The sequence below is a fragment of the Lates calcarifer genome, linkage group LG21, assembly GCF_001640805.2.
Source record: "Lates calcarifer isolate ASB-BC8 linkage group LG21, TLL_Latcal_v3, whole genome shotgun sequence".
Classification (NCBI taxonomy): domain Eukaryota; kingdom Metazoa; phylum Chordata; class Actinopteri; family Centropomidae; genus Lates; species Lates calcarifer.
The window spans coordinates 22,919,798-22,933,310 of NC_066853.1; the positions used below are offsets into that span (position 1 = coordinate 22,919,798).

Here is a 13,513-nt window from a genome sequence, read left to right on the forward strand (position 1 = left end):
GCAGCACCACACCCCCACCCCCACCCCTCTTCCTTTCTTTTTTTCCATTCTTTGTATTTTATTGGTCTTGTATGCTTTTCTAAAGGACTTTTAGTTTGACAATAAAAATGAACAGAACTGAAGATATGTGAAAATGTCCACCTAAGTAGACATTTAATATAGTAAGAAGAGAACCATATATATTTATACTTTTTTATACAACTATTACTTGTTCAGTGTATACTTATGCTATTTGTGCGGTCATACATTTTGAGCTGCATTTGGAAGTCCACAAAGACATTCATGCCCACCCTCCCTGACATGGACCGATGACCAAATTAGTGTCACAGGACACTCACAACTACATGGACAGAGGAAGTTCAAAGATGCCAGTATACTCAAAACTTGACTTGGACACTAGTAGACAGCAGTGTATGCCTTTGGTCTGCGTATACAAGTTACACATACAGTACAGTCCTTTGTAGATATGTGACACAGAGGGTAGTATTTGGGTTTGAGTTACATCTGTTCTTATGAGTGATATTCTAAACTAACCTGCAGATATCTGTCTGGACAAAACACATGGGTAGCCTTACTGGTAAACTGCTGGATTACATTGCTCATTACTATACATGAGGTACAGTTGTTAGTGTGACTCCCTGCAACAACAAAGCATTGAATTCTGGCTACAAAGTGTACATTTGTACATTTTCATTCTCTCCTATTGTTTAATGGAGGGGTTGCCCATACTTCTTCCTTCACCTCTGAGAGTGCTGGCTGTGCACTTTTCACACAGTCAACTTATATTTTACCCTCTGACCTGGCAGAGCTTGTTCGTGTTCAGAAGTGTGTGAAGAGCAACACACTCATCTCATTCTTTCTTCTCCTCAGTTATGTAATTGCACAGTGCTGGTCTGCCTCACTGGCTTCCAACAGGAGGTATGCAGGAAGAAGTGTTGATGGTTAAATACATGCTTAAATTGAAACATAAATATCTGCATTTATACAGTAAATACAGACACACAGGTGCTGACACAGATACACATGTAGTAAATCACAGAGTAACTGAGACTATCTCTCACACTTACACTTAAGTAATGATCCTATATCCAGTTCACTCATGCTTCTGCAGTCTCATCTGTTGCTTTTTTGGAAATGACGCAAATAAAGCAGAGTAAAAAGGAGAGTGAAGATCTATAAAGCAAGGAGAGCTGCATAGAGCAGGCAAAGAGAGCTGACACCATGTAAAAACCAGTCTCTGTAAAGTGAAATGATCAGCGGTTTTATCACCCGTATCATTCCCGCTCCACAGTGTCTCGGTAATCCCCTCTCCTCTTCTTCTCTTTTTTTACCCTCTGTCTGAGACCCTTAATGGTGTCTCTGGCCACAGCCTAAATTGATAACATCTGTCAGGGAGGGACTGAGTGGATAGGTGGATATCTAGAGAGAGGACAGGAAAAATTGAAAAAAAAAAGAGTAACTGAGTTAAGGAAGAAGAAGAGGGCGGGGAGCAGATGAAGCATAACAAAAGAGGAAAGAATGGGTTTAGCATAGTTTGGCATATGAGAATCCAAGTGTGATCCTGTGTTTTTATGAGATAGACTCTGCTTCCCTGATTATCTGGTGCCTGGCAGGGTATCAGAAAGTACAGGAGATGGCTTTAAATATACAGGAGATGGTTTTGAATACACAAAACCAGCATTCAACCAGAGTTGGATTACCAGCATTTCAATGAAAGGCAAGTGAGATCAGTGTGGTTGCCAAACCACACAAAGAAGTGTATAGAATCACAGACATAAGCCATAACCACAGGGTGACTATATCTCTGGTATGGTACCAGATTTTTACAGTGCATGGAATTGACTGTTCACAAATTGACTATTTATACACCTGCCAGGCTTTCTGCTGTGCATGGCACATAATGCAGTTTACAACGGTAACAGTGGCAGATTTACCGCTTGGAATTCCTGGTAAATTTTGAAACAATGGGACCTTAATGTCAGACAGTGGCACACATCAAAAGCAGGCTTCTCATTTCCAGCCAGTTCTGATTTTGCTGCTGAATTACGGGCAGATTTAATCAGTTGTAGATAGATAGATTAAACTTAAGTTTGCTCCAGGAACCAGTGCTCTCTCTTCTTACAAGAATCCTGTAGAAGTAGTCTTAAATTGGCGCTTAATTGCTACATTGCTTGATATAATGCTAAAAGACTAAGAGATTAAAGCTGCATTTCGCAGGCATGTAGAAGATGGTCCTGTATTGCAAAACAGAGCTATTTAGTCCTCCTATTTCTATGTATGATATGGAATAGTATGGAATCAGACTCTTAGAGGCGCATGTGTGAGGAGTTTTATAGCTGCCCCCATATTTCTGGACATATATTCCAGGCAAGAAAATGGTTTCATCAGTCTCTTGTCTGTTAAGGCAGGCAGACGGATGACAAGCCACTGGGTTAATATGGCCCCCTGGACAGATCACATCAACTGGTAGGAGTGTTATCTCCTTCAGGGGTGATAAGGGAGCTCTGCCCAACTGGCCGTAGTGCGCAGTGTAGCTGCAGGTCAGCAATTGTAGGGATGATTCTAAGTTGAAGGTCTGCAGTCCGTTTCTGCTACATTTTCACACTAGGAAAGTAGGGCATGATAAAGTGTTTCCTGTAGTGATCAGCTGTGTCTCCACCTGCACTGACATTTTCAAACCCTGCGAGCATCACGTAGGGCAGTGATAAATGCGCCTGTACCATCAGCAGGAAATTATGGGCACCTGGGTCAAGCTTGGCAATGTCTGATGAAGCCAAGGGGTTTTGAAATTAGTATTTCCTCAACTCCAGTCAAATATTACACAGCACCTCTTCAGTCTGGTTCCCAAACTAAAATTATTTCTTCCAGAAAATACTGAAGAAGGACAACATTGGATGGATTGGAAGTGGACTGGATTTGATGTAGTAACCTGTAGTAAGCAAGGCTTGCTAAGTAGCAAAAAGTGTTAAAATAAATCTTTCAGATTAACCCCATAAAGGTATAAAGGTCAAGCACAAATGGGTGCAGCACTTACGTCTTGCCCCTGGCAGAGCTAAGGCATAATTTTGACCCATGAAGGGGAGCAGAATAGCAATTTGTGCAGACAAACACCACTATTGCTGCTTTGGCCTCCACTGCATCTATCACCCACAGGTCCTCTAGTGCCCACTTATGACCCTTCATCTGCCACAGCCTCACAGTATAACCTTTTAGTTTTCAACTGGTGGGGTCTAAATTGTGTCAAAAACTATAATTAGCTAGCCGAGACAGTGATTTGAATCTTGAGTAGAGCTGTGAGGTGCTCAGTCTGGTTTTTATGGCCACAGATGCTCTAGAAGAAGTAAGCCAGACTGGTTCCATTAGAGTGATTAGGTGGGAATAATCAGAAAAAATTGGCAGAGCTAGCTGGACCGGATATAAATTGCACAGGGAGTCTTTAGAGGTAGAATAATGTCTAGAACCTGTTCACCATATGCATGGGTTTTGGCAGTCCAAGTTGTTTCACAGTAAAGGGATACTTGACCTAATGAAATTTGTTGGATCTGGCAGGCCGCTCAATGTCCAAATGCAGATTTTTGTCCAGCTAGTTAGAAAAGTAAAAAAAAAAGGACGTAAAGAATGCTGAGGGTGAACCCCCAGCAGCTGGCCATAAGGTCAGAAGGTAGTTTAGAGCAACAGGAGGGCTATTTTCCAGTTCCACTATACCTTACCATCCCAGTTGATTTAGAAAGCTATACCTATAATAACAGGGCCCTAAATGATTTAACATCTGAGTGACCGAATGCCTTTGCTCTCCCTCCTGTACTGGAGATTGCTGTTTACAGCAGTAAGGGTTAAGACTGTTTGGTCATTGAGCCACTTCCCTCATTTGCTGTACTTGCAGGATACAATGGTTCTAAGGTAGACTGTAGTAGTGTACCAAGTAGTAGCTTTTCTTTAATATACAATAAATGGGCAAGCATGCATAGGATTACAAACACAGCTGGCTGTTAGATACTGATGACTGTACACACATTCCTAGCAGTGAAAAATAAGTACAAAAAGAATGGTTGTTGCTTGCATCCAACAGTCACTTAGCAGCATATGTGTGAGGCCACTGAGTGTCACAGAAGGGTGCTGAGAGAGCCTAGACAAATAAATTGATGGAGAAACAGAATGAGTTTCTTGGTATGCCCCTTTGTTATAGCTTTACCCAATGGTCATTGTTTCACTGCAATCCCCCTAATGTTTTTATGTATGACTATGGTCAGATTTTTTGATGACAAATGTTATTAGATGAAGGGAGTGTTCTGTACCCGTGTTGCTTTGGTGCATTAATGCCAGAATGGGAGAGAACCAGAGAGAAGAGAGGAGAAGAGCATGTGATGAAAAAAGTAAAAGGACGGAAAGGAATGGGAAGGTGAAGTTTTGATGTCCAAAGCTAGTAACCTTTTAGCTAATGAGTGGTTTGGAGATTCTTCTTGGTGGTATTGGCCTTTACGGAGTTCAGAGGACATACTTTAAATGTGTTGACTTTTTCCTTACCTTTATTTAGCCTGGATGGGCCAGCTGGGTAACACTTGAACTTTTACAGCAGCACCCTGCTGCTTAGTCACAGAACAGGGACACAAAACATGCATCTTAAGGCCAATTATAAACATAATTTGGTCATCAGGACTCATAATTAAAGACCAGACAAGGTCAGTGGATACCAGTAGAGAAAGACATTACACCATGGTGGTCATTACTGTAGATCAACTTTAACCCAGAAATTTCATATCTACAACTACTTTGAGATTTCTGTGACTCATTGTAATGGCTTCATAGAAAGTAAAGTATCAAGTCATTTTCTGAAATATTTTACTGTACGTGTGTGTATGGTTGTGTGTGTAGGCGGAGAGGTGACCAAGCCACGGTTCACTCAGTATTTCCGGGGCAGCCTATCTGGACTGACGATCCGACCTGGGAAGATTGAGAGTCAGAAAGTTATTTCCTGTCTGCAGGCCTGCAAAGAGGGACTGGACATCAACTCCCTTGAGAGCCTGGATAAGAACATAAAGGTATTCATACACACACACACACACACAAGGAAAAAGACACAAAGGGTGCTCTGAAAGGGGGACTTAGACTGCAGAAAACACACAAATTAATGGTACACATCTACTATACACAATACAAATCTGATTTATTTTTCATAATTTACCTAGTTCTTTTTTGGAATAGAATAACTAAACTGAAGTGAAAGACTTTTAGACTTCACAGTTGGACCACCATTGAATAGTTTTCTGAATTAACTTTTTAAGTTTCATACTCAAGGTTTTATAATATTCACTCACCATATTCTACCTGAACTAGGCTCCCACACAGTAAATTCCAGCTCTGTCAGCAATATTTTGGTTTTAAAATCCATCTTGTATTCAGTTCATATTTGCTCCTCTGCTGAGAGTTGATGAAAAGAGCTATACCAATCTAATATATGTCCAGGTTAAATATGAAGCTAAGGCAGCAGCGGATGAGCTTATCTTAGCATAAAGACTGGAAACTGCTGGCCTGACAACCTCACAGTGACAGGAGGAGTCCAGGAAGTCACCTCTCCTTGCTAAGAAATAACAATCATAAAACCATAACATGTCATTTTCAGAGATTTAACATTATAATTAGTGAACTTGAGAGGTCCTGGCTTTAGGATTTTGTTACTTTTGGACTAAGCGAAGCTAACCGACTGCTGGGTATAGCTTTATATATACTATACAGACATGACAGTAGTATTAATCTTCTCAATAAACACCAATTATTATTTTTTTCCAAAATGTTACTGCTTCTTTCCAGCAGCAGCGAAGGTCTTACAGTTGGTTTTCTAGCAACCATCCATATACTCTGAGTATATTGTATATTCAACATACATCTCCTCTGGTGTGTACAAACACATATTTTGATCCCAGCTGACACAACAATACTATTTTTTTAAATCGCCACAGCTGAAGCACCAGTTGGCTTCCTTGAAACTCCTCAGATACCCTCCCCTTCTCCCCCCATCTTCGTCAGCTCAAATAATCCATCTCTGTGCACTGTGGAAGATAGAGAGCAGACAAGATGGATGGGGGTTTGTGTAGACTCAAAACCACCCCTCTATCCACCCACCCACCCAAACTGAGCTCCTCTAACTCTTTTTCTATCTTTGCCAGTCCAAGATGGGATGAGGTGGGGGATATGAAAGAGGATAGGAGAGGAGAGGAGGACAACCTCTCTAGGGCCAGTGTAGTTTATCATTTGAGAGCTATTTCATTTTCTCCACAAGTCTGGCTCCCTTAAGTCCTCAGGGGCTTAAGGACAGCATTTAGCCAAACACGTGGAGGGCTAGCACAGCACAATCAGAGGAGAATAACATGGAGGGAAGGAGAAGGTATAGCCAGGCACACATCTAGTATATTGACAGTGAACAGAAAATGAGAGGAGACAGCAGAAGAAGAAAAGGTGTGAAGGGGAAAATGACAGGGGAGTGGGAGTGTATGGAGAGCCCCATGGAGTGCTGAAGTATTGCCAACCTGCTGCTGAGAGGCAGAGATGGGAGACCTTAGTGTAATTCTAGCAGGAGACCACTTAGCCCTCTTTAAAGGAAGACAGACTTCAAATCTCTACCATCAAACCCTGGAGAATACACACCTCTGTTAAAGTATACTTGTGTAGGGAAATATCCTATCCTTGTGGGAGTTCACTGACTATAACCCACTGACTTAAGGGCCATAGCAGTGTTTTCCTCATGTTTTAGGCCATTTATTACACTACTATTTTCCTTCGTGTCTCCTAGGCACACACTGGTTTCCTTTTATATCCACCCAGTATGAAAATCCATCTCCAAAGGCCTGAAACCACCTCAAAACAGGTTATCCATCACAGTGAATATCAAATGTGTGTTTTTTAAGTCAAAGTCACGCTGGTGTTGCATGGTAATGCAGTGCAAGCATGATGTTCACTTTGATGGATTACCTGATTCAAGCAAGTCTCAAATCTCTGCAAGCTGATGCTCATACTACTGTATAGTGAAATGAACAGAAATCAATGGCTGCCTGAAAGTCAGGAAGGATTAAATCAGTCATCATCATATGCTCTTGGATGATAGTGACCGTTAGACATTTTTATGTCTTGACCAATGTTCCCTCTAAGCTGTGCGCCTGCGCAATCACACACTGCTCACGCTTTCTCCACGCACAACAAAACTATGTAGCGCATAAAATTACAGTGTGCGACTGTGTGCACGTCTGATGTTGCTCACAGTGGTCCAAGGAATTTTCAGGGAGTTTGTGTGTATGCTCAGACACATGAAAAATTAGGGGAAACATTGGTCTTGACCTCAAACTCACCTCTTTGTTGACAGCAGATATGTGTGTTTTTGTAATTAGATACCACCTAGCTAGTTATGTAGTATGACAGGTTCGCTGTCATATCAGGATAACAAATGTTAGTTTTTGAGAATTTGAGGGACTTCATCACCAGAAGCAAGCTATCTGGTGAACCTACTGAAGCAGCATATTTAGCAGCTAGAGTCAGATATTTCCCTCAGGAGTTAGTGAAGGCTAAGACAGAGCTAAAAGGAGAATGAATATTGCGCTTAATGTTTGCCAGCTGTCCAGAAACATGATTTCAAATAAATGCAGATGTCTTTCTCTCTCTGCTGGATATAAAAATAAGCAATAACTAGTAATAACTTTATGAGATAATCTTATTTCAGTGATGTGGTTACAGCTTGTTGCTGTGCCCTCAAGTGACCAAAAATCAATTAATGCAGATTTAAGGTGTGTTGTGCTTAATTATCTAATATACAGGCCTTGAATTGTGTCAAAACCTAGTTTTAAGACCATCACTGTCTCAGTTTTGTGCTTATATGTTGCATATTTCTAAATTAATGGATTTAATCAAGTAATCACACAGCAAATCTGGGGAGTTGTAATATCCCAGCATAAAAAAAAATGTTCATATTGCAGTTGTGGGAAGAATAGAGGGCAGCTGCTCATTCTTGCCAAAAGGCCCCCCTGCAAGTGAACCTGCCCACATCCTAGGAGACAGTTTGTCTTTCTTTCAGTTTTTGTGTTCAGAGATTTCCTGGTAGTCTATAAACACCAGACTGAGCAAATCTATAGCATCTCAGTTAAGACATATGTTTTGATTCAGTGCAGCTTTAAATAGGTATGTTCCTGTTAACATTTTAGCATAAACTGTTTCAGTTCATCTAACATCACTGTTTTCTCTCTCCATAGTTCCACTTTAACCCAGCTCAGTCTATCCTGGTAATGGAGGGAGAGGACTTGGAGAACATGAACACTGCTGTGAGGAAAGTCTCCTACATCAACTCTCGACAGTTTCCCACGCCAGGCATCCGGCGTCTGCGCATCTCCACTACTGTCCAGTATGTAAAACACTTTCTTTTTCCTTTTGTACTTACAATAGGTTTTCTCTTTGATCTTCACTTTCTCCCACCTTGTCTGTCCCTGTTCTATACACTGTCCTTTCATCCTCTCCTACTGCCTCTGTTTCTCTGTCTCCTCTCAGATATGAGAAGTGTTAACCCACTTCAACACTTCTGTTAAGTGTTAAGACAACACAGCAGATATCACAGCCTGACTGATACATAATTCCCTCCTCACACATTGATCCAATCCCGTCCTCCTCTCACTCTGCTGTCACATTCCTTTTCCTTTAATACAGCATTTTCTGTTCTTTATTGCCACCGGGGGCCAGTTTTTACATTTTCATGTCATGTATTAATAATTCTGCCTAGGTTTTGCCAAGAATGAGGAATGAGAGAAAGAAAGATACAAAAAGAGGGAGAGTGTGTGAGGGAGAGAGATGGAGAGGAAGCAAAAGCTGGCTGGTAAAAGAGCCTCCCTCCGCGGGTTACCATTAAAATTCATGATTGTTTTAAATATATGTAGACCCCCTGCAGCACAGCCCTTAGGGTTCACTCTCCACCCTCCTGCTGGGTTTGATGCACAGCCACAGGCACGAGAACTTCATCTACCACAACAGTGAGTGTGTGTGTGTGCACATGTGGGTGCGTGTGTTGCACAGGCTGCTGATGATGAAGCAAAGTCATCGTAGCAAGAGGCACACCGATTATCAAGGAATACATTATGCTAATGACAGCTAAGCTTGCATCATTGCTAAATGTTGTTTAAATTAAGTTTTTCTCGCAGACTGCTGACTGGCCTGCTAGCTGCCATAGCTGTGTGCATGTTTTAAAGTGATGGAAATAGCGTGAAACACTACTTGCAGACGTGTGAGAGAGAAGAAGAAGAGAAGAACACATACAGACTCATTGATAAAGTGTATGTAAGCTCCCAGGTTGTTGCTTTTATGCTGACATCCAGTGTAGACACACTATGTTCTCCTCAAGTAAGTTTGTTTTTCTGAGAGCCTGAACTGAAATGTCAGAGAAATGTCAGAAAAACTCTCCTCACTGCTACAGACAGCGTTAGTCCACACAAATAAACAGAGATGCTAAATAATTCCTGTCAATTACACTTGTTTCTTGCTAACTCTTCATGAATGCAATTACTGCAGGCACTGAGAAAATTATTAAGCAAACAGTGCTAATCTTAACAACAACCCTTGTGGGATCCTCTGTCAAGTTTTGTCTTTGGGACTGACTTGGGGCAATTCTTGCAAGTGGTTTAGAGACTACACCTACAGAATAAACATTCACACACACACACACACACACACACACACAATATATATATATATATATATATATTTGTAGTTTTTTAGTTTTTTATAGCTGTTGACATAAATATTCTTTCTTCACCCTCCTCATATCAGATCCCTGCACACATACGCACATATACAATTTCTTATTGTTATTATGAGATTGTAATAAAAACATTTATTACAGTAAAAACTATTTCCATCAAAAAATAATTAATAAATACATAAACAGACAGACAAATATAAATAGATACTGATGACAGTGAAATAGTTTATTATTGTTAATGGTATAAAATGTGTGGTGTGGGATGAGAAGCTGGTGTACAGTGTGTGTTTCCTTGATTAGAATGTGTTTGATGCTGTGAAGAAATTGGCAGCTGGTGATCTCATTATTAATATTAATATTAATCTGTTGTCTCAGACTGAGGCCAGCTCCAACCTATAATGTACTGAACATGCACATAGACATAAAATTATACTCCTATTTCATAAACATACACAAAACTAATTTATGCACTGTATATTCAGAATGTTTGAAAAGAAAATGTGAAATGATGCTGCCAAATGAACTGGTAATTACTGTGTACTAGTACAGGTGCTGAAACAGTAAATCTGTCTCTGTATTATTGCCAAATTAATGATTAGATTTTATGAGAAGCATTCACAAGGATTTGAACAGGAGGTATTTTTGGCTCTTTGCACTCCTGCATGAGATAAAAGATGAGTTCAGAGATTAATTACAATTCAGCAGTCAAATGAGGGTAAATGTTGTCAGGTATATCAGAGAGATTTGCAAGTGAAGGGATTATTTTTTTAAGTTCTAGATGTACACATTTGAAAATTCTGTATGATTCTCAATTTTCTATATTACATTTTTTTCAACTACACCATTTTGCTAAGGCTCAGCTTTTTCTTTGCTAAATGTTGATTTATTGTATTGATTAAATGTACATTTTCCTACTTTTTGGGTGGTAATGATTAATAGGGACAAAAAATCTGTGGAGGTATTTGCAGTATTAAACAAGAACCTGGTTACCACAAACTGCTGCTATAATGTAATCCAATGGGCAATTGTTCCTACCAAAGTACATACACTAAAGTGCTTGTTTTTGCCACTGACAGGCTCAGATTGTTGTTATGAGTGTCTGATAACATTAGGGATAAGATTCCTATTTTTCATTAAAACATCACTATATATTGCTGCTAGACTGCTAATTCAATACTGCACTGATTCCAAAGAATTTTTTTTACACAAAAACAGGGAAAAATTGGGTCCATGTTGATGACCTGCCTGCTGTCATTGCTGTGTCCGTGTTAGCAATTGTGACTGTGCCTGTGACCTGTGTGCAACTTGTGTTTACAGCAGCAAAGTCTTGCACTAGTGATTTAACTCCCAATTTGTAGTTTTAGTACTACATCCAGGACAGACAAAAGCAGAAAATTTACACTGAAAGCCTGAAACACAGCCTCCTGCCATAACATGTCAGCAGCTGCTGAAAAAAGCCTCCCCTCCCAGCTACAGACAGTATCAGCCCAAACAAATAAACCAAGGTGTTAATTAATTCCTCCAAATGCAATTACATTTGTTTCGTGCTGATGCCTAATAACTGCAATTACTTCAGGCATCGAGAAAATAAAAGTAACCAGCACTAATCTTTGCAACAGCCCTTTTAGGCTCCCTTGTCATATTTCTTTATAATTAAGTTGGACTGGCTCCAGGTTTTGTTTTTTTCTTTAGCTCAGCAGGCCCACGCAGCAGCCATCTCCCTGCATCACTGACTTTGTATCTCCCACTGCTGTCAAGAATGGCTTAGTGCCTGAACAGTGAACAGACACACACCACCAGCCTTCGTCACAGGAAAGAAAAGGGGAGACAACATGATGCCCAAAACTTGTTTTTGTCTCAAACCATGGCCTCACACAACTGCAGAGGATTAGGGACAATAGTTTTTTCATCCAGCCGTCAGGCATCATCAGCTGAGTTAAAGCCAATAAATACGCTTTTGGAATGTGGAGCTATGCAAGAAACACATCTTCATGAACTTTACTTTTCAAATGTTTAGGTTTATCTGAAGACCAAAACAAAGGAAAGTGCTTGGTGATGTTGTAATAGACCAGCCAGTGGTAAAACCAGGGTTGTTTCTGGCCATTGTCTTTCCACCTGACCATATCATTATAACAAATAATCTATCCATTAGTAATTTTACATGCACATGAATGTCTCTGTTATCAGTCTTATCCTGGTTTGTATGGTAATTCATATCTCTGTATAACTCTGTGTCAGGCTTTAATTTATGAGCAAGTGATTCTATTGCGGCTTTATTTTTTAAGTATATATTACAGGGCGCACTTGCACGTGGACCTGTACTAAAATTAGCAGCCTAAATCAGTTTAAATATTTCAAAAACTATTTAATAGTTTCAAAAACTATTTAACTAAAAAAAACTATTTAATTTTTTTTCTATAATATATTGTATATCAGCTCAGAACACTGTCATATTCATTTTTGTCATGAGGTATAAATGATATATCATCATGTATTTGTTACACTGAATACTATAGTATATTCCTCTTATGCACAAGTCAGAGTGTGTTTACATGCACATTTGTATCATGGTTATAGTTTTATCTCAGTTCTGATAATCTTATGATATGATGTTTGATAGCAGGAAGTAATCTTGTCTTGTATATGCCTGATGTGATTTACATGCAGCGTGATGGGCACTGCGGCCACAAAATAAGTGGTTGCCAGCAGAGACTCAGACTGTGACTGAAATCTCTCGCTCTAGTTCAAGAGATTTACTGTCCACAATTTTATTTGAGTGTCTGAATTCTGAGTGTGAAATTTATTAATTTTATGGTGCTCTCAAAAGTTCCTACAATGGAACAAAAAAATAGCGGTCTCCATGGCATATCCACCATTTTCTGCTAACAATCCCAAAATGCAATGTGGTATATTTTAAAGATTCAAAAATTATAGTCATGCCACACTACAGCTGTCAATGGTGACACAAAGTTAAAAAAAATCCCTCTCTACTTTAGCATTCCTTCAACTGTTGGTACCCTAGTAGACCACCTAACTCACCAATTGGGTGTTCATGCCATATGGAATGGGTGGTGGAGATTGCATAGACTCTCATATTGAAGCTCATTCACGTAATTATACTGAGCAACAGATTTTAGCTGGCATGAAGCATCTATGTTTGTTTGCAAGTCATGAGTTGTATATAATGGAGCTTTCAGAAAAGTCTGAGTTTCCCAGTCATAATTACGATTCTGAAATGACTAGAATGCAGAATAAGTCTAGATGTACCCCTGGGTACTGCAACCTGATAAAACATTTTGTACATGGATTATGAAGTGTACGATCAGTCATGCTAAGCTAATATTTCATAGACAACTTCCAGATCCACTTGCTTTGCTTCAAAGTTCAGCCAAACCTCTTTTTACTGTCGTTTTCCTCCAGTTTTTTCTATATCTACTCAGCTACATCACAATGTAGATGGGAAAAAACAGGAAACTTAACACTGCCACCACAATTCATACCCCAGATCCCCATCAAACTCATTTGTGTGATTATGTGTGCGTGCGAATATCACAGATTTATGTGTGTCTGCTGTGCTGTGATCTGTGTCCCTGTGTAGCTCTGTTGTGAGTACAGCTAGCTAGCTCAAGTCCTAGCGTGCCGATATGTGTTCGTCCATTCAGGGTTGCCAGGGGATGCTGTGCATTTAAACGCATGCTATCACACGCTGTCAGGCAGGGCAGGGAGGCAGACATGCACGTATGACAACACAGCAGGCACACTGCTGCAGTTCTGTGTCTGCCGCCT

General features: G+C 40.1%; 1 protein-coding gene across 1 annotated transcript in view; it reads left to right on the top strand.

Moving 5' to 3' along the window:
- LOC108888214 (calsyntenin-2) overlaps positions 1-13,513 on the top strand; it is a 233,152-nt gene that overhangs the window by 201,494 nt on the left and 18,145 nt on the right. The window contains exons 10-11 of the mRNA XM_018684112.2: positions 4,873-5,039; positions 8,235-8,383. Coding sequence (XP_018539628.1) covers positions 4,873-5,039; positions 8,235-8,383 — 316 coding nt within the window. The remainder of the gene's footprint in view (positions 1-4,872; positions 5,040-8,234; positions 8,384-13,513) is intronic.